Genomic DNA, 22120 nt, shown 5'->3' with positions numbered 1-22120 from the left:
CCCTCCGCCCGGCCACCTTCGCGGCTCAGGAGTGACGCTGGGTTAGCTCGCCAGAGCTCTGCTGATTCACACTCGGAAGGACGCGTCTCTCTCTCACACTCACACCTCAGAGAGAAATATGGGGGGAGGGGATCGCCGTATCCACACAGAGCTATTTTGGTGCACACACATCAGGATAAATAGCAGGCTACCCCGGGCAGGCGCAGGGAAGTTTGTTTCTCACACCAGCGTCTGTTAGAAATACTTGGCTAGATTTTTCTATGGCTTTTTGTGACACACACACACACACACACACACACACACACGGGTGGTGGTGGTGGGTGGGGCTGAAGAAACACGGGGGTGATCCCCCGACAGATCTGTTGTTTTATGCCCTCTAGGGATTCTGTTGTGGAGTTCTGCATAGGTGGGTTGACAAGACTCTGTGTGTGTGTGTGTGTGTGTGTGTGTGTGTGTGTGTGTGTGTGTGTGTGTGTGTGTGTGCGCGCACGCACACACACAGCGAGTCTCTCTACGAAGAAATAAGTATGTGATCTTTCCCTCACTATGTTGTGTGTCCGGGGGATGGTTGGGGAGAGACGCTCACGCCCAGAGAACTAGCCGGCGATCATGCCAGTGCGGTGTTGTTTGGTGCTGGTACAGAGAGCCGCTCGCTCTGTCTGTCCCTGTGTCTGTCTGTCTGTCTGTCTGTGGAGATCTGCGGGGCGAGTTTTCGGTAACAATTGGGTATATGTGAGTCTATCTAAGTAGACACGTCTCTTGACCTCCCCCCCTCTCTCTCTCTCACACACACACACACACACACACACACACACACACACACGTCACGCGCAATGCCAGGCGACCCTTCTCGAACTCCGCCCGTGGAAACGCCGCGTGGTTGGCGAATGGCGAGTTACATCTCGGCAGCGGCTCCTCCCCCGCGTGGTGTAACCCGCTCACTTGATCAAATCCTCGAACGTGAACAGTTTCACTGAAAAGCACTTTTTCAAAAAAAAAAAAAAAAAAACCCACCAAGAGCCAAGAGCGGCTCCAACTCCCCGGCAGAGAGTTGGGCTTTCCCCCCCCTCCTGGCCACCGTCTCCGCGGCTGAGAAGGCGAAGAGGAGCCTTCACACATCCCAGTCCTCCTGCTCCCCCGGCCCCCTCCCCGCTCCTGCAAAGAGCCCCCCCAAACTCCCCAACTCCGCCGGCACGGCATGGAGAGGGGGGCCGGCTGGTCCGCAGCCTGCCGCCTCGCTCTGCTCGCCTGGACATGGCTTTGGCTCGTCGCTGGCGGCTTCGCTAGCGCCGAAATCACCTGCGGATCCGGCTCGTCTTCATCCTCCTCTTCCTCCTCCTCCTCCCGGGCGAAGGAGCCGCCGCGGGGATTGCTGCTGCCTTGGCCGAGGCGCCGGGACGCGGGAGCCGCCGGCGAAGAAGCCGCCCTGCGGGAGAAGCCCGGCGGAGGATGGGACGGGGAAGAAGAGGAGGCGGCGCTGGCTGTGGTGCTGGAAGAGGACCGGGGCTTGGGTTGGGTGGACGGGGCGAGGGGCGCTGGGGATGCGCCCGGCAGCTTGGCCAAGGGGGCCGGCTGGGCTGGGAAGGCGCACGGGATGCCTCCCTCCGGGCAGCGCTTGGGCACGGCCAGGGGAGCCACCGCCGCTGGCCGGGAGCGGAGGCTGCCGCCGGGAGATGCCCAAAGGGAAAGCGACGGGCCTGGTTCCCACCCCCGGCTGCCCAGGGCCAGGAGGAGCAGCGGGGGGCGCCAGCTTTTCGCCCCCGAGCTCGGCGGAGCGGGCGCCCCTTGGACGGAAGGGCAGAAAGTGACTCGGGCTCACGGCTCCAAAGAGGAAGGGAAAGTGGCCAAGCTGCGAGGCGGCGAGGAGCTCCGGTTAAGCAGCACCACCTTCGCCCTGGCCGGGGACTCGGCCCACAACCAAGCCATGGTGCACTGGTCGGGGCACAACAGCAGCGTGAGTACTGCGGGCTGGGCTGGGCTGGGGGGTGTGCGCGCCCAGGCAGGGCTGGTCTGTGCCCAGGCACCCAGCGCCTTCCAGGGAGTTTGTCTAGAAACGCGGCTGCCTCTTGCACGCCCGGCGGGGGAAAGGGAAAGTTTGGTCTGGGGGGAAAACGAAGGAGCCAAAACAAACCCCCTAGATCCAGAGGAGCGGTGCGCGGCTGCGGCCTGTGCGCGCCTAGTCGGCAGAAAGAACGCGCAATCTGCGCTCGCTCTGAAGTTAAACTGGAGGATTTGTTCGAACCTAATTTCCCTCCCCTCTCCATGGGGAGGGGAGAGAGAAGCAGAGAGATTCCTCCTGGCTTGGCTTGCCCTGCCTTGATCCAATTGAATTCCCGTCTGTTGTTTCTCTCTCTATATGTAATACAGACCTTGACCCGTTTCCGTGGCTTGGTGCTGGACAATGACTGGTGTGCAGTTGTTGTTTTTGTAAAGCCTCTAACGTAGAGTTAAAGCAGCGCACCCTCGTTCATTCCGCCGCAAAAAAAGCCACACGCCGCTGAATGGGTGTGAAAGAGGCGCAAAGGAGGTGAAACACACTAATAATACTAAAAAAAAAATCAATGGTCGTAGAATGCCTCCCCCCCCCCAGTCAACACATGCCCCATTTAAAAATTACTCGTGGCACCCCAGAAAGTTTGTGTTGGGAACTCGCCGCGCACGGTGTGCGCCAAAAGGTGGCGCTCTTGAAAAGCAACAGCCTCCCAAAGTCTGCCGGCTGGCTGGCGCGATGAAAGGGGCTTTGTTATGTTAGCAACCGCTGCCCGAGCTAGCTTCGTGCTCTCCAATGCTCCCTGGACAGCTATAAGGGAATTTCAATTGTATTTTAACCTGATATAAGACATGCTGTTTCCACCGGGCCATACAGCCGGAAAGCAGGCATAGTGTAAAGGATCCAGGAAACCTTTTTACAGGTTGACAATGGTTCCATTATTTGGATGATGACGGCTAGTCCCTGCCTTGCAAATACCCCGGTTCTTGGTTCGCCTATGTTGCAAATGTGCAAAACGCAATTAGAAGTATAAAGTGGAATGTCCAGATCCTTATATCCGGAGTTGAATGATCATCTGGGGCCGGCGTCTCTTATGTATCATAGCTGCATGGTGTACAATTCAGCCATCTCTCTATGCTTTCCCCAATGGAAGTTTTAGTTCACTGTTATTTATTTGTTCTCATCTAATAATGCAGACAGCTAGCTAGGGGGTACCTAGATTTATCCAGTTTTTGAAGGGAGCTGTGTTTGCTAGACATGAATTCCACAATAACAAACATTCTTTGGAAGCTGCCCATGGTCTGTTTTAGCACTGCATTATCCATAGGCTTCTGTAAAAATGCGTGAAGGAATGGAGTGGGGGGAAAAAATCAGTCTGGCAGCACTGTTTCTTGTTTTCATTTGGGTTTCTAATAGTTATTTGTATGTCGTATTAACCTAGAACAGGGGATGCCTTCTCAGGCATTTTGGAAATAAAGGTGTTTTTGCAAGGTGCATTTCAGAAAGGGATTTTTAAAATCTTCTTTGCTTAGATCTCCCTTTTGTTGAAATGTGTCATTTAAATACGTAGCTTTATTTATTGTTTTAACTTCACATCACTGATAAGGCTAATCAATTACAAACTGTCAGATGGCTCAGGGCTTTTCACTAAGGTCTTGCCTCTGTCATGACTATGGGCATGGAGACCTTTTCACTACTTCTGGGGCTGTATTTACTGTAGTGAAGAACTGACAGGTGCTCGTGGAAATGACAAGGAAGTGCACTAGTAAATAATAGTATTACCCATCCATGATTTGTCAGATGTGAGGTTTGTTACTTACCACTTAGTTTTCTGTATTGTCCCTTTTCGGGAATGCACACAATAGCTTGTCATTAATCATTGTTGCTTTTTTTAAGGCAGTGCATTGTGTGAGTCTATAGGCAAAATTAAATGCTTGAACTTGACGCTGGATGGAGGTGCTTTCGTATATTACCAGGGACAGGCAGATGGAATGCCTGATACTGCCCTGCAGTCTTGCTTCTACCCAATTTTCCAGTTGGGTTGAATCTGGTACAAGGAGGTCAAACAATTTGTCCAAGCTCACACAATGAAACAGTAGTTTAGCTGAGATTAGGGCTAAGGGTTATGATATCTCTGACCAGCCAGACTGCATTGCTGCCTAATCTAAAACTTGAATCACATATTTTCACAACTGGCCATAGGAGTAGGGCCCCAGGAAAGGAAATTGGAAATACTTGGAGGATATTAACTCATGTCCCGTCATTGTGCTGGAAGTCTTGGGCAGTGAAGAGGGCATATGTATATGAGTCAGTTCTCAGTCTACCAAAGTAATGAGTAGGGAAGCAGACTATACCTTTCCCCTTCTTGCTCTCCTTGACATTGATCTAAAGTCTGAGCTCTCTTGCCTGGGAGAGTGTTTTGATTTTTTTTAAACTGTTTAGTGAAACAACATATTTCAAAGCGAACACTTGTGGAAGGAGCTTCTTACAACCCAACTGATTTTCAGAGACAAAAGAAAATATTGGGAACCACAAGATCCGGATGTTCGTTAGGAATATACATTAACCTCAAGCCCTTTCTCAAAGGAGAGACCTGCAAATTCAATGCATAGTGTTACTCGGGATTTTGATAAGCTGCTTCCCCTTTTTAAAAAAGAAAAGAGAATTTCAGTGTCACTGAAAAACGTCACATTCCCAAGAGTCAAACTTTGGCTTCCTGGTGGTCTTGAGATAGAAACAAAGGGCGGGGAGCAGGAGATCTGGGTTCTGCTCTTGTCTCCTGTGACCTTAGGCAAGGCTATTAACATCTCTTGTAAGACCGGCCATACTGGGTCAGACCTAAGGTCCATCCAACCCAGGATCCTGTCTGTCGACAGTGGGCAATGCCAGGTGCCCCAGAGGGAGTGAACCAAACAGGTAATGATCAAGCCTTCTCTCTCCTGCCATCCATCTCCACGCTCAGACAAACAGAGGCCAGGGACACTATTCCTTACCCATCCTGGCTAATAGGCATTAATGGACTTGACCTTCATGAATTTATCTAGTTCTCTTCTAAACTCTTTGATAGTCCTAGCCTTCACAACCTCCTCAGGCAAGGAGTTCCACAGGTTGACTGTGTGCTGTGTGAAGAAGAACTTCCTTTTATTTGTTTAAAACCTGTCACCTCGTCTTCCCTGTGGAATCAAGGTCATGCCACAGAGGAGTAGAATTTATGTCTGTTTATAAAACACAGAGATCCTCTGATGGCAATTGCTGTGGAAGTACAAAATATTACTGATGCCTGAGGGGTTTGCAAACTCTCTCTGCACATCCATTAAGAGGGGGTTGGTGTGACATAAGGGACTGAATTTGAAAAAGGGAGGATTTTACATTGGACAGAAGACAGACATTTCTACTGGTAGATTGACGAATAGTGCTGCTATAGGGCAGAACAAAAGGCCCACTGGAAAGGCTTTAAGAAACCAGGGAGAAATCTTGCTAAAATCTGTTGGGGAAAGCATACCTTCTATTTAACTATCCCCCATCTGCCTGAGTGTTTTCAAGGCTCTAGACAGTTCCCCCTCACTCCCAAACTTCCTCCAACCTTTGGAAATCACTTTGTCGGATGGATTTTTCCTCTCCTGGAGTTCTATGCTGAGGAATTAAACTATTCCACAGAAAGTTTGCTGATTTGAACCCTTATATCTTGCCACCTTACTTCTGTGAAAGAGCCTTTCAGATGAATCCAATCAGCCGCAATGGATAAAACAAGGCTTACTGGACGTCACTCCTGAAAATGGTCACACTTGAAACAGTTGTTTCAACTCTGAACCACCAGGAGGGTTCAGAGTTAACACCTACTTTGAGATGAATGTGGCAGTTACTGTTTCATTCTGTTTGCAGCCTGACCCAGACTGCACCTCCCCGGTTTGAGTTCAGAAGGGGGTTTCTTCACAAACAGAAGAATTTGAAACGTAATCGTTTAAAGTATTGTTTATTTTCAGAAAACATTACAAATATCATGTATCCACAGAGAGATTAGGGAGAGACCCTAACTTCACACTATAGCACAAAATAAAGCTTTGCTTACCAGGAGCAGGCCGTGATCTTGGGAGCTGCTGTAGCAGGAACTACTGCGGGCGATTGGAGTGAATGATTGTAATGGGGGTCGGCACTCACCTCACACAAGCACCCCCATTTGTCCAAGTGTAGATTCCTGCGCTGCCTCAGTTTTAAAAGCCTTGTGGCTACTCAGCCTTCCGACCGAGTCACGCAGCCTCATGTGAAACACAAACCCCTTCTGAGATAAATGTCTATCAAGGGCCCATCCCAATGCCCTCTGTAGAGAGTCTCTCTGAATAGAGTCCAGTCCAGTCTCTCAATCTGTTTCCCCACTCAGTAAGAGAGTGGTGCTTCCAGGACTGCTCCTTCTGGAGACAGTCCTAAACAGCTCCCCACTCTGAGCTGTCCTTGGTTCTGTCAACCAGCAACCCAGACCTTCTCCCTTCCAAGTCTGAGTTGCAGTTAATCTGACAGTTCCTCTTATATAGTCCCCTCTGGCCCCTGATTGGCTAGTTTCCTCCTAGCCACTCTAACCTCCTGGAGGACTTCTCTATGGCCCTTTTGGTCTTAGGGCCTAGCCCCATGACAATGATCCAGAAATCCTTTTCATGCTTTATCTGCTCTGGCTGGTGTAGATGTGAGTTCCACACATAAACCAGGAGGTAGGGAGAGAGCAGACCCCTGTCGATCATGTGGATACCCAGCAGCAGCAGAATTCTTTCCCTCTCCTTGTGCAAATGACGCCTCCCACCCAATGGACTGACAAATGACCCCAGCAAATGACAAGCGGTCTAAGAACTTGCTTTGCTGTCAGCTCATACTCAGGAGTGACTCTAACAAATGCCTTTGGCAATAATCTGATGAGCTTGCCAAGATGCTAACATACAAATTGTTTGTCATCGGGATATTGCTCACCTTCCCAGTGGTGAATTACAAGCAGGGAGAGCCCGATGGCTGTAATATGTGCCAGGGGGCTTTTAATGAAGGTGCCTAACAATGCAGTATGTAGTGGGGAAAACAGGAAAGGGCAATATTTATAATTCCAAATGGATAGCTCTGTGCTGAAAAAGGATTCTAAGGATTAGTCAGGAAGTGCAGGCGTTGGCTGTCAAGAATGCATTACTGCTGGAGTGCTCCACTTGGGTTGCATTCTAAAACGTTTCCTTCCAATGCGCAAGATCGTGGCAGTGTGATCAGATTAATTGTATTGCTCTTGGGAGATATTTCAATCGCTGTGCTAACCAAATTGTTTTTTTCAGATGGTTTTTGGCTATGGACAGTAGTCGCCTCACCACTTGAATTAGCTTCTGTGTCACAATATCTTAATGCATTTCCCTTCTCTACTATGCCTAGTAGTGAAGGCTGGCACTAAAATCATTTCCTGGGACTTTGCCAGGAAAAAAAGTTTTTAATTAATATTTCAAAGGGGGCGGGGGTGGAGAAATAAAAATGGAAAGCTGACATGCTGTAATTGTTTTTGAGGTTTGTGTTGTGTCAGGAGGGCATGCAAAAAGAGCCGGTGGATACTTCCTTCCAATTACTTATCTCCAGGCTGGTTTCACTGAAAAATTGGATTAATATCTCAGGGAAAGAAACTTTAAGGGGCTTGCTGCTGCATTCCTGTGCCGCATCGGAACCTGTTCAAGACTGTAGATGGTCTTTCCTCACACCCTAGTTACAATCAGAGGCCACAACAGCTATTGTAGACCAGGGTTGAAAAGTGACTTGGTCGTTTTCAATTTTCTGGTTGCTGTCAGTTTCACAGTGTAGTCCAAAAGTTTTCAATGCACAAAGAATGCAGGATGGGGGTGTATTTCTTCATGCAGCTCACAGCCAACCTATGGAACTCCTCGCCAGAGGATGCTATAAAGACCAGGACTTTAACAGGGTTCAAAAAATAACTAGATAAATTCATGGAGAATAAATCCATCAATACTTATTAGCCAGGATGAATGGTGTCCCTAGACTCTGCTTGTCAGAGGCTAGAAATGGATGACAGGGGAGGGATCGCTTGATGATTCCCTGTTCTGTTCACGCCCTTTGGGGCATCTTGCAGGGGCATCTGGCATTAGCCTCTGCCAGAAAACAGGATACTGGGCTAGACGGACCTTTGGTCTGACCCAGTAAGGTCAATGATTACACTTATGACAATGATTTACACTCAAGATTTTGTAGTGATTTAAATGCGGACAGAACCAACTGTGTGTTTAATGAGAAGAGTCATCTGCCTGCAATAAAAGATGACTTGGAAGTTTGTTTCAGTTGGATAGAAAATGGAGGATAGGTAGGGGAGTTCAGATGAGTTCAGGTGAAGCAGAGACAGAGGTATGTCTTGTATTCTAGGTATCATGGAAATACATCTGATCAAGTGACCAGGATTATAACTGGATGAAGAGGTGACGATTTTGGCTAATAATACAGTGGTAACATCTAGGGAGTGTTGAAGTCGAATGGTTAGAATGCAGCACAAGGAGCTAAAGAGTCCAGAGTTCTTATCTTGGCTTCACTCGCTTAATGTGTGACTTTGGGAAAATTACATGGGACCCAATTTGGCAGCCAGTAAGAGATGTACTGGTAACAAGGACTACAGGATCAGGTCATGTAAGCTCTTTATGACTCCTCTGTAAAATGGGGCAGGGGGCTAGAAATCCTTTCTGCTCTGATTCAGGTGCATGTTGTGAAGGGAGGTGGCACTGAGAGACAGATCCAAATTAGCTTTGCCTTTGAGGTCAAGCTGGAGTGTGGAGTCTAGTATGAGGATGGCAAGATGCCAAGAAGGCTCATAAGGATCTCAAACCGATACTGGGCCAGTTCTGGTTTTGTATCCAAATTGTAGGGGCTGGTAGGGCTCTGGTCAGGTTGGAAATGAATCTGGTTTGGGTTTGAGGTTTCACGTGTGGTCTGCCCTGGGCTGTTAGGACCAGTTAATTGGTAGCGATGTGTGAGATGAAAAGCATTGTGGGTCAAATCCCGCAGCCATAGAAAATCCACAGTGGGGCAGATGTAGCTCCGCTGAAGTCACTAGAGCGGGTCTGATTTATACTGGCTGAGGATTTGGCCTGGGATATTTCACAGCACAGGAGCTGAAGGCGAGGGAGGGACCCATGAGGATCACTGGAGGCTATCCAGCTCCTGCATGCCGTGTAGCTTTCTGCATGGCTTTCTCTGCAGTGGTTCCTAGATGGGCAGAGGAAATGGAGGTTGGGCCAGTGGGTTTGTGAACTTTCTGGACCCACTGGATTGCAACAGGGCAGGGGGGGTTGAATGCAAGAGGATGTAGTAGCTTCAGTCATTTGTAAAGGTGTCCTAGGGAAAGATTCTGATGACCTCCAAACACAGCGCTTCCCTTTAACTTGAGCTTTGCTTGAGAGGCAGGAATGTAGCCCTATGTTATTACTTGCGCCCCCATCCCTCCAGAGTTGTGTGTGCCCAACTCCCTCCCTCATCAGGTAATCAGCTGCCCTGCAGCATTGTACGGGTGCATGGTATTCTCCCCTTCGACCCCTCTGCCCTGCCTGGATTCTCTCTTCCAATATGCCCCCACCCCACTTGAGCACACTATGACTTTCCAAGAGTGCCATGCAGGGTCCCAAACCGACAGCTGTCTCAGCATCATCCGACACTGGTTCCCCGCTGCTGCCACAGATCAACAATTGGATGCCTTTGAGAGATGATTGTAAGGAAAAGTAGTTAGATTTTGTTTTGCTGTATGGCTTTAGTCTTGGAAAACCAAACAGATGCAGAGAACCTGTCCACAGAGGATGTGGCTGCAACATTGTGATTTTAAAATACCCCTTGCCATTCTTACAGCCGGGCCCTGTACTCCTGTAGTTGTAGTGACTTTATCAGATTGTTTACTTTTTCAGCTTGGATGGTGAAATGAGTTTGGTCAGTTCCATGTTTAGTTCATAGTCCCTTTTCACTTCATGGTTCTTCTGCACCACACTTTACCTTCATGCACTAGTCTTCCAGGGAATAATGAAATTATATTGTTTTGATCAGAGAACCAGTACAGCTGGGATCTAATGCAGGCTCTGACTTTGAATCTGGGGTTTTCCAAGTGTATTCCAGGACATAAGTACCCAAATCCTAACTCCCTTAGGTTCTTTTAAAAATCCAAGCCTTTTTTCTCTGCTTCAGTTTCCCACTTGGAAAATGGTACATTCAGGGATAACGTGAGGATGAATTAATTGGCTAATGTTTGTAACAAGGTTTCAAAAAGGGCACTGTCACTACGATGAATAATTCACACACCAGTTAGGGGAAATTCCCCATTTTATAGGCCATCAAACTCCAGGAATACAAAGGTAAATCAAGAAAGGCCGAAGTGAAAGGATTGCAACATTGTATGTTTTTATTCCGAAATGGGCAGGAGGTAATACTTCTCCCACTGAAATGAACTGGAACAAAGTCCCAGGCAGTAACATCCAAACATTATTGTGGCTGTTTCCTCCTTTATCCCAGCTCCCGAAACGGAAACAGCAGCCAGGCGGCTCTGAAAAGCATCATGGGGCCTCCTTGCCCAGAATAGCCTCGCTTTTAATTAGCTCTAACGTGACCCCACGGAACCTCAGGGCAAACGCTTTGGAAATTAGAGCTCTCGGGTTCTGCAGACTGAAAACGCATCGCCTGTGTGGCGCCTGACACTAGAGGGAGCGTGGACATTTCATAAAACACAGCGCAGTGCTGCAAGAATGGGGAGGGGGACGCAGGGGGCTGGAAAAGACGTTCTGGAAAATGGATGTTGCTAAAATATTCATCCTGGAAATTCACAGGGCGCCTTTGGCTCGGTGCAATTCCAGCCCAAAGAGATTTCCTTTGCTCAGTGAGGGGGGAGGTCTGTGCACACACGGCTTTCTGCTCCCGCTGCAGATCCAGTCTGTGGATGCGCCTGCTGTCTTCTCCCCTTTGGTTTCTCTGTCATTACTGCCTGCCCCTGAAGATAGGATCTGGGTGGCTCGGGAAGCTCATCTACTCCCACTGCCCCAAATCCTTCCCTCCATCCTGAATCCTCCGCCTGCAAAATCTCTAGGAGTTCCCCAGCAGCTGGGGACTGGATTGGAAAGGGGAGGCAGTTAACTCTTCGAGCGCTGGAGGCCAATAGTCTAGTCCTAGGCTGGGGTAGGAAAGTCAGCTCTTCCTCGTTTCCTCTGCCAGCCCGTAACCCTCCTCCGCCTGCTGTCAACCCACTGAGGACCCTCTGGCCCATATACTCCCCTGGCTCCTTGGAACGTACCCCCTTGTCTCTTCCCAGCAGGCAGAAAGACTCTTGCTCTTCACCCTTGCAGCTTTGCAAAGAGTCACTGCAGACCAGTTCCTTTTCCCTTCAGCATCAGCCCTGACTTCCCATTCTTCCTTTCTAGTCCCTTGTCTGGACCACTGTGACACAGGGATGGGCGAGTGTTAAAGATCTGCCTCGGTGCCTGGTTCTCAAAGGATCAGAGTCTGTTACAGCCCCGAGGTTGGGACTCAGGGATCTTTTGCTCTGCAGGATTCTGGTTCCATCCCCGGTGTGCTGGCCGAGATGCATTCATCACACCCGCCTGTCTCCTGTCTGCAGTGTTGTGCTCCCTCTCTCCTCCCTGAGGGCAGGGCTGAGCCGATGGTGGCAGGTAGAGGACAGGCGCTGCACATCCCCCTGGCTGGGTAGAAATAGCAGCGTAGAGGGCGAGGCACTGCCGGGGCAAGTGGAGTCAAAACACATCAGGTTCGTACCTGCCACAGCTCTCTAGGGCAGCGGCGTTCAAACTTTTTTTCTCATGACCCAGTTGAAGAAAATGATTGATCCCGCGACTCAGCATAATTTGACTGGAGTGTGGGCTCTGGGGTTGGTCTGAGGATGGGAGTTGGGCTGTAGGAAGGGACTCCAGCTTTGGGGGGGGGGTAGGTCTGGGGCACTAGGGGCTTATCTTGAGCGGCTCCCATTCAGCAATGCAGCAGGGGGCTAAGGCAGCTTCCTGCCTCTCCTGGCACCGCAGGCCATGCTGCTCCCCAGAAGCAGCCGCCAGCCGGTTCCCAGCCAATGGGAGTGCGGAGCGATTGCTCGGGGCAGGGGTGGTGCGTGGAGCCCTGTGCGCTCTCCCCCCACCTAGGAGCGGGGCCTGCTGGCGGCCACTTCTGGGGTGCAGCCCAGTTTGCGGTGCCAGGACAAGCAGGGAGCTGCCTTAGCCCCCCCCCCCCACTGCTCACCTGATCCCCCTGCAGCACCAAGACCCAGCGCCCGACATTCCACCCCCCAGTCCTGGGCCCCGACCCGTCGTTTGAACCCCCCTGCGCTAGGTACCCAAGCAGTGAATCCCCCACCCAGGCTGGTAGCATTAGCAGGGCAGCGTCCCCTTGCTGCCCTGCTGCTGGAGCCTTGGCCAGCCTGGAGAGAGGCGCTTAGAGTGGGGAGAGGCTCCTGCTGCCGGAACCGTCCCCTGCTGCCTTTCATTGCGCCCGTCACTGTGGCACGGAGCCGCACAGGCCTTAGGTGCCCCTGCCAGGGTAGGCCGGGCGGGGCAAGGGCCGGAATGGGCTCCCCCACTGGTCACATATTCCTCAAACTGCAGAGGGAAGCCAGGCCGGCGGGAGCACCTCACCGCATTGTCTTTCATCCAGGCCAGTAATGTTGCTCTCTCCGGCTGGCCCGGGGGTGAAGACACCGACTGTTGCCCTGCTATTGCCGGACTCCTGGACCGGTGGAGGCCTTGGGCCACCTCGCCTCCTCAGGGAAAAGGCACGGGGCGGATGTACCTGGCCACTCGGGAAGCTCCAGCAACAACGAAAGCCTGAGGGGATTCTGAGGGCTCCCTTGAATGCACAGATGAAGGTTTAAAGGCATAAAACATCCCTCTGTCGGGGGCGGGGCGAGGTCCCTCTGAACTGCTGCCTTGGTTGGTCTTAGCGGCCAGGCCAGGGCTGGCAGGGATAGAAAATACTGAACTAAACAATAAAACCGAGCTGTCTGATGGAAGGGTATGCCTGCACTGCCGCGTCATTTCGAAATAGCTAATTTTGAAAGAGTGATTTCAAAATAGCTTATTTCGAAATAACGCGGCTACACACAAAATGCGTTTCGGAAGAGCTTTTTGCTATTTCGAAACAGCGTGTCCACACTAATTGGACTCTGACTCACATTTAAGGCCAGCTGGAACTAGTTCTGGCAGAGCATCAGGTCAGAAGTTACCCTGTTGCCTGGGTGGCCAGCAGGGCACCTTGGGAAGGGCTGGAGGCTCCCTATTTCAAAATAAGTGTCTACACAGCGCTTATTTCGAAATAGCAGTTTCGAAATTGGCGCTATTCCTCGTGGAATGAGGTGAACCAATTTCGAAAGAAGCCCTCCGCTAGTTCGAATTCATTTCGAAATAGCAGTTGGCTTGTGTAGACGCCCCTCCCCTGGGGTTTGCGGGGAGACACCTCTCCCCACTGTGGCCCCAAGGCCCTGCCACGCAGCTAAGCGGGAACTTGGCTGGGGCAACAATGGGAAGAATTTCCTTGTTTCTTGGACATTTGAGAAGGGGCTAGCGTGGATCCCAGAGGGGAGCTTACCTGCTCCCTTGTAGCCTGCCCCTTCTGAGTGCCTGTGGTCTGAAAGGGGGCGCTGGGGGTGAGGGTGGCTCTGCCCCCTCCCCACCATCTGGCTAACGGACTGGCCCCACCCCAAGCATAATGGAGCTGTTGCTCTGGCTTTTTCAGCCCCCGACAAATGCTGATGCTGGATTCCGATTGGGGCCCTAACAGGAATACTTCTGTCCCCCTTATAATAAAAAGCAAATAGCCCCCCCCCCCGCATCCCCTTGAGCGGCGTGTAGCCCTAAGCAAGGCCTCTGTGTGCCTACACTGAGCGCCGGCTGTGCCAAGAACAATCAGCAGGTAACCATGGCGATTCTTGTTCACGGGCAGAGTTTGAAGCCTCCCCCGATCCCACCCCTTCATGGACCAAAGACCAGAGAGCGCTGTTGGGATCAGATGACGGGGATCCTTCCCCTTTGGTATTTGCTGATTCTCTGACACGGGGGTGTAGCTGAGTCTCCACTGGGCAGGATGCCAGTCAAGTTTGCTCTTTCTCCTTGGTGGGCCCTAGATTGTGGGCTGCGAATTCTCTGAAGGGCAGTGGTGGCCGTGAGGAAGCCCACAGAGATTTCACGTAAATGGTTGATTTAAACCTTCTCCCACTAGGGTGATACTTGCGCTGGACTCGTGCTGGTTCATTTCCCTTGGGCTTTGCCACCTCCTGCCAGGAGTGGGGAAGGGATGATGAATGCGTCTTTCCAGAGAAATTAGAAAACAAACCCCAGCCCTACATCAGAGGCAGTGACCCCCCGGGAGTCTAACGCTCCTTGTTTCCAGGTAGCAATTCACATCCATTGTGTGAGCCCCTGGAGTTGAATCCCAAGGAGGGATGTGACTGTGTGGGGTTTGCAGGGCTGGAGTCTAGGGCAGGGTCCGTCCCGAGAGCTCCCAGCCAGAGATGAGCACGCTGCTATTGTCGGGAGAACTCGATTCTATTTATTTAGGTCCATGGAAATGAACGGGTCACCTCCCTGCCAGGCTGCATAAATTCCTGCCGGATTAACTAAAGCTTTAGACCGCTGGTTAAGTAATCGATCCTGCCATGAGCTGGAGAGAGCAGAAATGGATGCCAGCACGTCTGCCTCTCCCTTTAAAGTGATGCTGTCAGGCTGGGACTCACAGGCCAGAATCCAGTGTCACTTATAAGGGCTTTGTTCCACTGGGTCCCAATTCACATGTAAGTGGCGTCCTCACGACTCACCAAAGGTGATCGAAATAAATCTACCTCCTTGCCATTAATACGTCATTTGGCTCTGTCTACACAGCGCCAGATTTCGAAATAAAGCGCTATTCCTAAACGTCCCTTACTCCTTGTGGAATGAGACTTACAGGGACAACGGAATATCGGGCTTGCTGTGAAGATGCGGGATAGCTATTTCGGGCTACTCTGGTATCCCAAAATAGCATTGCCATGTAGACGTACCCTGAGAGTCCAAACATCATGATACTTGAAATCCTTCTGGCTAGGCCTTCAAGAAGGATCACTTTTATAGCACTGTAGGTGGTGGAATCTCCCTCTCTGGAGATATTTAAGAACAGGTTAGATAGACATCTGTCAGGGATGGTGTAGATGGAGCTTGGTCCTGCCTTGAGGGCGGGGGGCTGGACTCGATGACCTCTCGAGGTCCCTTCCAGTCCTATGATTCTATGATTCTATGATTCAAGAAGGATCACTTTTATAAAACCTCCTTTATTTTGCACGGCTCATGCTAGTCGCGTTTTTCATTTTACTGTTGGGCCTTGGACACTGAAACTAGACCGGCTCATTTCATGGCCAGGTTCCATAGACTAGAGCTATGTCTACACAGCAGTGTTATTTCAGAATAACGTCAGCTATTCCGAAATCATGTAATGTGCATCTACATGGCGAGCCTGTTATTTCGAAATACATTCAAAAGAACGGGCTTCTCATTCCGACTCCTGTAACCCTCATTGTCTGAGGAGTAAGGGCAGTAGGGGAAGAGTGCTCTATCTCGAAATCTCAGCACCAAAAGTCGAAAGAAGCTATTTCGATGTGACACAACTAGCGTATTTCGAGTTTCACCTTGCTGGGTAGATGTGCCGTAGCAGACCGCATCTGCATTGGGTTCAACGTAAAATGGGAGAAGGATGGTTTATATTCTGCTCTCCTCTTCCTCGCAGCCCCACCCCTCAAATGCCCAAAACTTTAAAAAATGTGCCCTCACCGGTCAGTTTGCACCTTAGGGCTCCCACCGAAGACCACACAAATGTACACACAAATGAGTTGCAGTCTTAGGTTTCAGATGGTGACAGAGCTGCTGAAACATCCCAGCTCCGTGTGTTGATTAGGCTTAACCCTGGCTAGTCCTGGAAATGCCTGCTGTGATGTAGGGATTTTTGCCTCTTTAGGGGGCGTCTACACTGTACCCAGAGCTCATAAGAAGCTACGCAATTTGAGCTATGCAAGCTGTGTAGCTTATTTTGAGTGTATTTCAAAATAGCTTATTACGTCATTTGGCTCTGGGTACGTCTAAACTATATGGCTCCGTCGACGGAGCCATGTAGATTTGTTGTTTTGGCAAAGGCAAATGAAGCCGTGATTTAAATGATTGCGGCTTCATTTACATTTAAATGGCTGCTGCGCTGAGCCGACAAACAGCTGATCAGCTGTTTGTTGGCTCAGCGCGCTAGTCTGGACGCTCCCCTGCCGACATCAAAGCCCTTTGTCGGCAGCCCCGGTAAACCTCATCCCACGAGGAATAACGGGGCTGCTGACAAAGGGCTTTGATGTCAGCAGGGGAGCGTCCAGACTAGCGCGCTGAGCCGACAAACAGCTGATCAGCTGTTTGTCGGCTCAGCGCGGCAGCCATGTAAATTTAAATGAAGCCGCGATCATTTAAATCGCGGCTTCATTTGCCTTTGCCTATAATCCTAATCTACATGGCTCTGTCGTCGGAGCCATGTAGTCTAGACACAGCCTCTGTCTACACAGCGCCAAATTTCGAAATAAAGCGCTATTCCTAAACGTCCCTTACTCCTTGTGGAATGAGACTTACAGTGGCAACGGAATAGCAAGCCTGAAATATCGGGCTTGCTGTGAAGATGTGGGATAGCTATTTCGGGCTACTCTGGTATCCCGAAATAGCGTTGCAGTGAAGACGTACCCTGAGAGTCCAAACATCATGATACTCGAAATCCTTCTGGCTAGGGATTTTTATTGTCATCTCCCTAGCGTCCAAACAGAAGAGACGGGTCCATCAATGGCTATTAGCCAGGCTGGGCTGGCGTTTCTAGCCTCTGTTTGTCAGAAGCTGGGGATGGATGACAGGGGATGGATCGCTTGATTCCCTGTTCTGTTCTTTCCCTCTGGCGGTACCTGGCATTGGTCAGTGTTGGAAGACAGGACCCTGAACTAGATGGACCTTTGGTCTGACCCAGTGTAGGTGTTCTTACGATACGCCTTCTGCATGAAACTTCTTCTCGTGTTGGTAGGGAGAGCAACCGACACAGGCTACGTCTGCGCTACGCACCTTACAATGGCAAGGCTGTGCTGCTGCAACCAGGCCATTGGGAGGTAAATAGCAGAGCAATTCCTCGTCACGGAGAAAGGGTGATAAATCAACCACCTCCAAGAAGGGGAGGTGGCTTCATTGTGCCTACTGCCGAAGCACTTTCCCCAATTGCTTCTCATCGTTAAAACTTTTGTCATTCGTGTGTGTGTGTGTGTGTGTGTGTGTGTGTGTGTGTGTGTGTTTCACACCCATAAGCGATGCACAACTTTTAACCACAAAAGTGCCAGGGCGGACAAAGCCAAAGTCTCTGTTCCATGATGGCCAATTTGGATTCAATAGTCCTTCCTTTCGGGCAGGAGACAACACCTTCGTCTGGCATCCAGCATTTGGTCATAGGGAGCCAGGCTGGCTTCTATGGATGCATTTGTTAGTGTTCACTGAGGCCTGGGGCCCTGACATGAGCTGGTACCTGGATGGCCCATGTCATTTTTGCAATATTACAGAAATCTAGAGGAAAGTGTAGTACGGGTACTGTACAACACAAAATCATATTGCATAGCGGCTTATGCTCTACGCATTAGGGATGGAGAACTCCGATTTACTGGTTACGTGTTTCGTTTTACCAGTTAACTGATTAAACGGGGGCAGTCAAAGCAGCCCTCCTCTCGTGCTTGGCCACAGACTGGGGACTGCTCCCAGTAACAGTTAAGGGTGATGCTTACTGGCTAACGAGTAAACCGCTTACCCATTCACATGCCTAGTACACATAGTTATAATGTAAGTGGGTATTGCTCCCATGTTACCTGCAAGAAACTGAAGTGCAAATAGGTTTAAGCACTGATTCATCCAAGCATTTAAGGCCACTTTTTAGTTCATTGGCTTTAATGGGACTTAAGCACTTCACTGAAGCACGTGCTTTATTAGGGGAAATAAATGCATTGCAGAACGGAGGCCTGAGCTAGCTGCTTTGAGCCACCCAGCCAATGATTGTCAGAGCGGGCATTAAACTTCGGAAGTTCCTGCCTCCTCTACGCGTGCTCCTGAGTTTGCTTTTTTCATAGTGCGGAGCATAAAATAAGGAAATCGTCATGTGGACCCTCATTCACAATAGAATAGCAGCCCAGTGACAGCTGTGGACATGGCTATGTTAGATCAGGCAAGCAGCTTATGCACATTGAACTGTGTTTAGTAAGTGAGTTTTATCCCATTGATAAATTGCGACTGTGCTCTGCAACTCCCCTCCCCCTGCCCAGGGCTTGTGCTTTGCTGCAAACAAGCGCAAACAGCCTGCTGGTGACCATCCGGCTCTCGATGCGCCATGGTTTGGGTCTGCTGGGTTTGGCAACAAAGGGGCAGCCTGTCCAGACATCTGTTCCTAGTGGGTTGTGTCAAAACTGTTCCTTCATTAAAGCAAAACCGAACGGTTGCAAAGCTGCCTCAAAGTCATCCGGTAGGTCAGCGCTCTGCATGGAAAGAGGCAGCGTTTCTGTCTGCTCCCAACGCCGTCCAAGGGCCTGCCGGCAAGAATCGCTTTGCAGAGCAGTGTTCTCGTGGACGGCGCCTTAGCTCACAAGGTGTCTAACAGGGAAATGGGAGTATGATGCCCGGGGTTCTAAGAAAAGCTGGCAGCTTACTGCAGCAAATCGTCCCTTTAAAAATCATCCATCACGTTGGCCTTAGTCTAGGGCTGGTAACTAACACATGACATCTGCACGAACCATTGCTAAAGGCGGAGTTCTTGGAGCAGGGGATGGGAGAAGAGCTGTCACAGGATTTCTGTACAGCCCTTTCCCTGTTCCGTACATGGGGGACAATTGCTCTGAAACACTAGTGTCTTCCCCTGCCAATTATCTGGAATTCGTTCTTTTATGAAACCGCAGCACCTATTCTATCTTCTCAGTGTTGTCCTACCAAACTGGCCTAGACACAACCACATCTGGTGAAGCTCAGATTCAGGAGCTTGGTTGTCACCTCACTGACGCCAGGGAAATCAGGAATCATTCCTCCAGGCGGCGGAGCTACAATAATGGAAAAATCTTTATCAGGGCACTGAGCTCTATGGGGAAAAAGGAGTATGTAGGTAAGGTCTGAGGCAGGCCCCAAATTAGCAAGATCATGCATAATATATGGAGCTATGCCTATCTCCTAGGGTGTGTCTAAACTACATGCCTCCGTCGACGGAGGCATGTAGATTAGCCAGATCGGCAGAGGGAAATGAAGCCGCGATTAAAATAATCGCGGCTTTCATTTAAATGTAAATGGCTGCCCTGCTCTGCCGATCAGCTGTTTGTCGGCAGATCGGGGCAGTCTGGACGCGCCGCGCCGACAAAGAAGCCTTTCTTGATCGGCACAGGTATGCCTCGTGAAACCAGGTTTACCTGTGCCGATCAAGAAAGGCTTCTTTGTCGGCGCGGCGCGTCCAGACTGCCCCGATCTGCCGACAAACAGCTGATCGGCAGAGCGGGGCAGCCATTTACATTTAAATGAAGCCGCGATTAAAATAATCGCGGCTTCATTTCCCTCTGCCGATCTGGCTAATCTACATGCCTCCGTCGACAGAGGCATGTAGTTTAGACGTACCCCTAGAGTTGGAAGGGACCTTGAATCCAGTCCTCTGCCCTTATAGCAAGAACCATCTCTGACAGATTTGCTTGAGATCCTTAAATGGCCCCCCTCAAGGATTAACTCATAACCCTGGGTTTAGCAGGTCAACATTCAAACTGCTGTGCTATCCCTACCCCCATTCTTAGCTTCGTGTTAAGTACAACAGTTCTCATTGACATCAGTGGGTCTGTTCATACACTTACCATTAGGCATGTGCTTAAGAAGAACTAGCCCTAGTCCAAAATCATCCATTCGGGTTGTAGGGTTTTTTTTTTTCTGCAGAAAACTTGGACAATGTTTCAGTTTTGATGAAATACCAGCCTGAAAGATTGAAATGTACGTGGGTTTTCAAACATGGTTTTCAGATCATTTTTGTTTCAGTAGAAATATTCAGGGTCTGAAAACAGAACTTTTAAAGTGGAACACGGATGATTTTGGCAAAAATGTGAAAATAATTAGATTTTCACCCTGACATTGGAAAATTTTAATGAAAACTACATATAATGTCCATATTTGTATGTAGCTCACAGCCATTTTTCACCCAAAAATAAGTGGCAGTGAAAACTGTTGACCAGAGTAAGTCACCTTGGTAAGATGGGGTTGGAAGGTCCTTTGAAGGGAGTGGCATTGTCTTTCCCAGGCACTGGATCACTGCACATGGTGCATATAGTAACTACACAGTAGGCAGTGTGGCCTAGTGGATAGTGTACTGGGCAGGGATACAGGAAACCTTGGCTCTATTCTTGTCTTGGTGAATAGCTTGCTGGGTGACCTAGAACAAGCCACTTAACCCATCCTCTGCCTGAGTTTTGCTATCTGGAAGATGGGGGTGTCATGGTTTGGCCAATAAAAGGGGGGCAAGGCTCAGTCTACACATGAGGGGCTACTTTAAGGAGAATGAGGACATCCTGGCCCACTTGCAAGTAATTAACTGTCTAAGTGGCTCTTTGGCAGCTAATCCAATGAGCATTTGGGCCCAATAAAAGGCTCCCAGAAGTCAGGGAAAAGGAGGCTTCTCAGGGTAAGAAGAAAGCAGAACTGTTCCCAAGAGGCACCTTAACCTGGAGGGCTGGTTACTGCCTGATGGAAAAACACTCTGTAAGTTCATGCTAGCTCTTGTACTATGCTCCTTTTTCTTTCTCCTCCTTCTGTGGCAAACAGGCAATGCTGTGCTCTGTTCTCTCAGATCCAACATTCCTAATCTTTCCCAGGTCTTGCCTATGCAGCATAACAAAGTTTTGCATGTCCCTAGCCAGCCAGCAGCTACCCGGTCAGTCTGTAGGGACTCGTGGTCTAGGAGCTGCTCCATAAACATTACAGTGAGAACTCAATTTGCGATGCAACACTTGAAGTGTAATTTAATCTCCTGCATGGGCAAAATGCAGGAGTGGGGATTTTTTTGGAGGTGGGAGGGGGAAAGAGGAGTCCTCCGTGGTTATTTAAAATGAATTATTTCTGATGAAATATTTAGCCTTTAAACAACAAATTGAATATGGTGAATTGCATTTTTATTTATTAATGGCTTCGCAAGGAGACTTGTAGGGAGTTCTGCAGAAGTGTGTACTATTGTGATATTGCAAACTACAGGAAGGGCTGTAATATTGTGATGGATTATTAATAGGCACAGTGCCAGTGGGAGTACATAGGTGACAGGTTTCAAAATTGCTTTTCGTTTTGGGAGGGGAGAGTGGTGTTTCCAGTGTTTGTTGTGTGGGTGGTTTTTTGTGTGTGTTAAAGCAAGGACAAAATCAATGCAGAACACCTGATGCTGTTTTCTTCATCTGCCTTTTCCCTCCCCCCCCCCCAACAAAATACTCCTAAAACAATTACAAGGTGCTGCTTGTCTTGCTACCAGCCATGCCTCTCCCACTAATGCCACTAACTCTGCTTGCAAAACAAGAGCAGTTAATATCCTCATGGAACAGCTCCCTCTTTCTGCCAGCTCTCTATCTTTCTTCAGGTGCGGGTCTGCTTCTGTTGCAAGAGGTGGGGTGTGTGTATTCTGTGGTGTAGCATAGTATATGGCCAGGTAGATGGCTTGAAGATATTACAGCTAATTAAGCAAAACGCTGCTAATTTTGTTGTTTCCTTGGGCTTCTGCACCTGACTTGTCTGCTTCGTCTCAGCCACCTGTGTGCTTCCTATCATCACACTAGACGTGGGGCTTTCTGGGAGGACAACCATCATCTCGCTACTGTACTTGTTTCACACTGCTCAGCCCTAATGGGATACCGACCCCTGAGTGGGAGCCCTTGGGTGCCATTGGGAGTGACTGTCTCACCCAGGTGGACTAGGTAGGGGGCAATTGCTCCAGTAAGACTAAAGGGCCCCTTTAAATCCCCACCAGAGGGGCATGTGTCTAAGGGACAGAGGGATGTGTCATACTCCCAGCAGTGCTGGAGTGGCATGGCCCCGCCCCTTCTGCCTTCAGCCCCACCCCTTCCAGAGACACAGAGCT

At 49.8% G+C, this 22120-nt stretch overlaps 1 protein-coding gene across 2 annotated transcripts in view; it reads left to right on the top strand.

The window, feature by feature from the left end:
* Positions 1-977: 977 nt before the first annotated feature.
* The window catches only part of SORCS3 (sortilin related VPS10 domain containing receptor 3), a 498174-nt gene continuing 477031 nt past the window's right edge, over positions 978-22120 (top strand). Inside the window, exon 1 of one of the 2 annotated variants that reach the window (XM_006135388.4) lies at positions 978-1954. In XM_006135388.4, coding sequence (XP_006135450.3) covers positions 1199-1954 — 756 coding nt within the window. In that variant the 5' untranslated portion in view covers positions 978-1198. Of the gene's footprint in view, positions 1955-20687; positions 20761-22120 lie in introns of those variants that run through there. The other variant, XM_075935518.2, reaches the window with a different exon arrangement.

The sequence above is a fragment of the Pelodiscus sinensis genome, chromosome 8 (assembly GCF_052426305.1).
Source record: "Pelodiscus sinensis isolate ZL-2025 chromosome 8, ASM5242630v1, whole genome shotgun sequence".
Lineage (NCBI taxonomy): Eukaryota > Metazoa > Chordata > Testudines > Trionychidae > Pelodiscus > Pelodiscus sinensis.
Note: the sequence above shows the minus strand (reverse complement) of the source record. Positions and strands in the feature narration are given on the sequence as shown.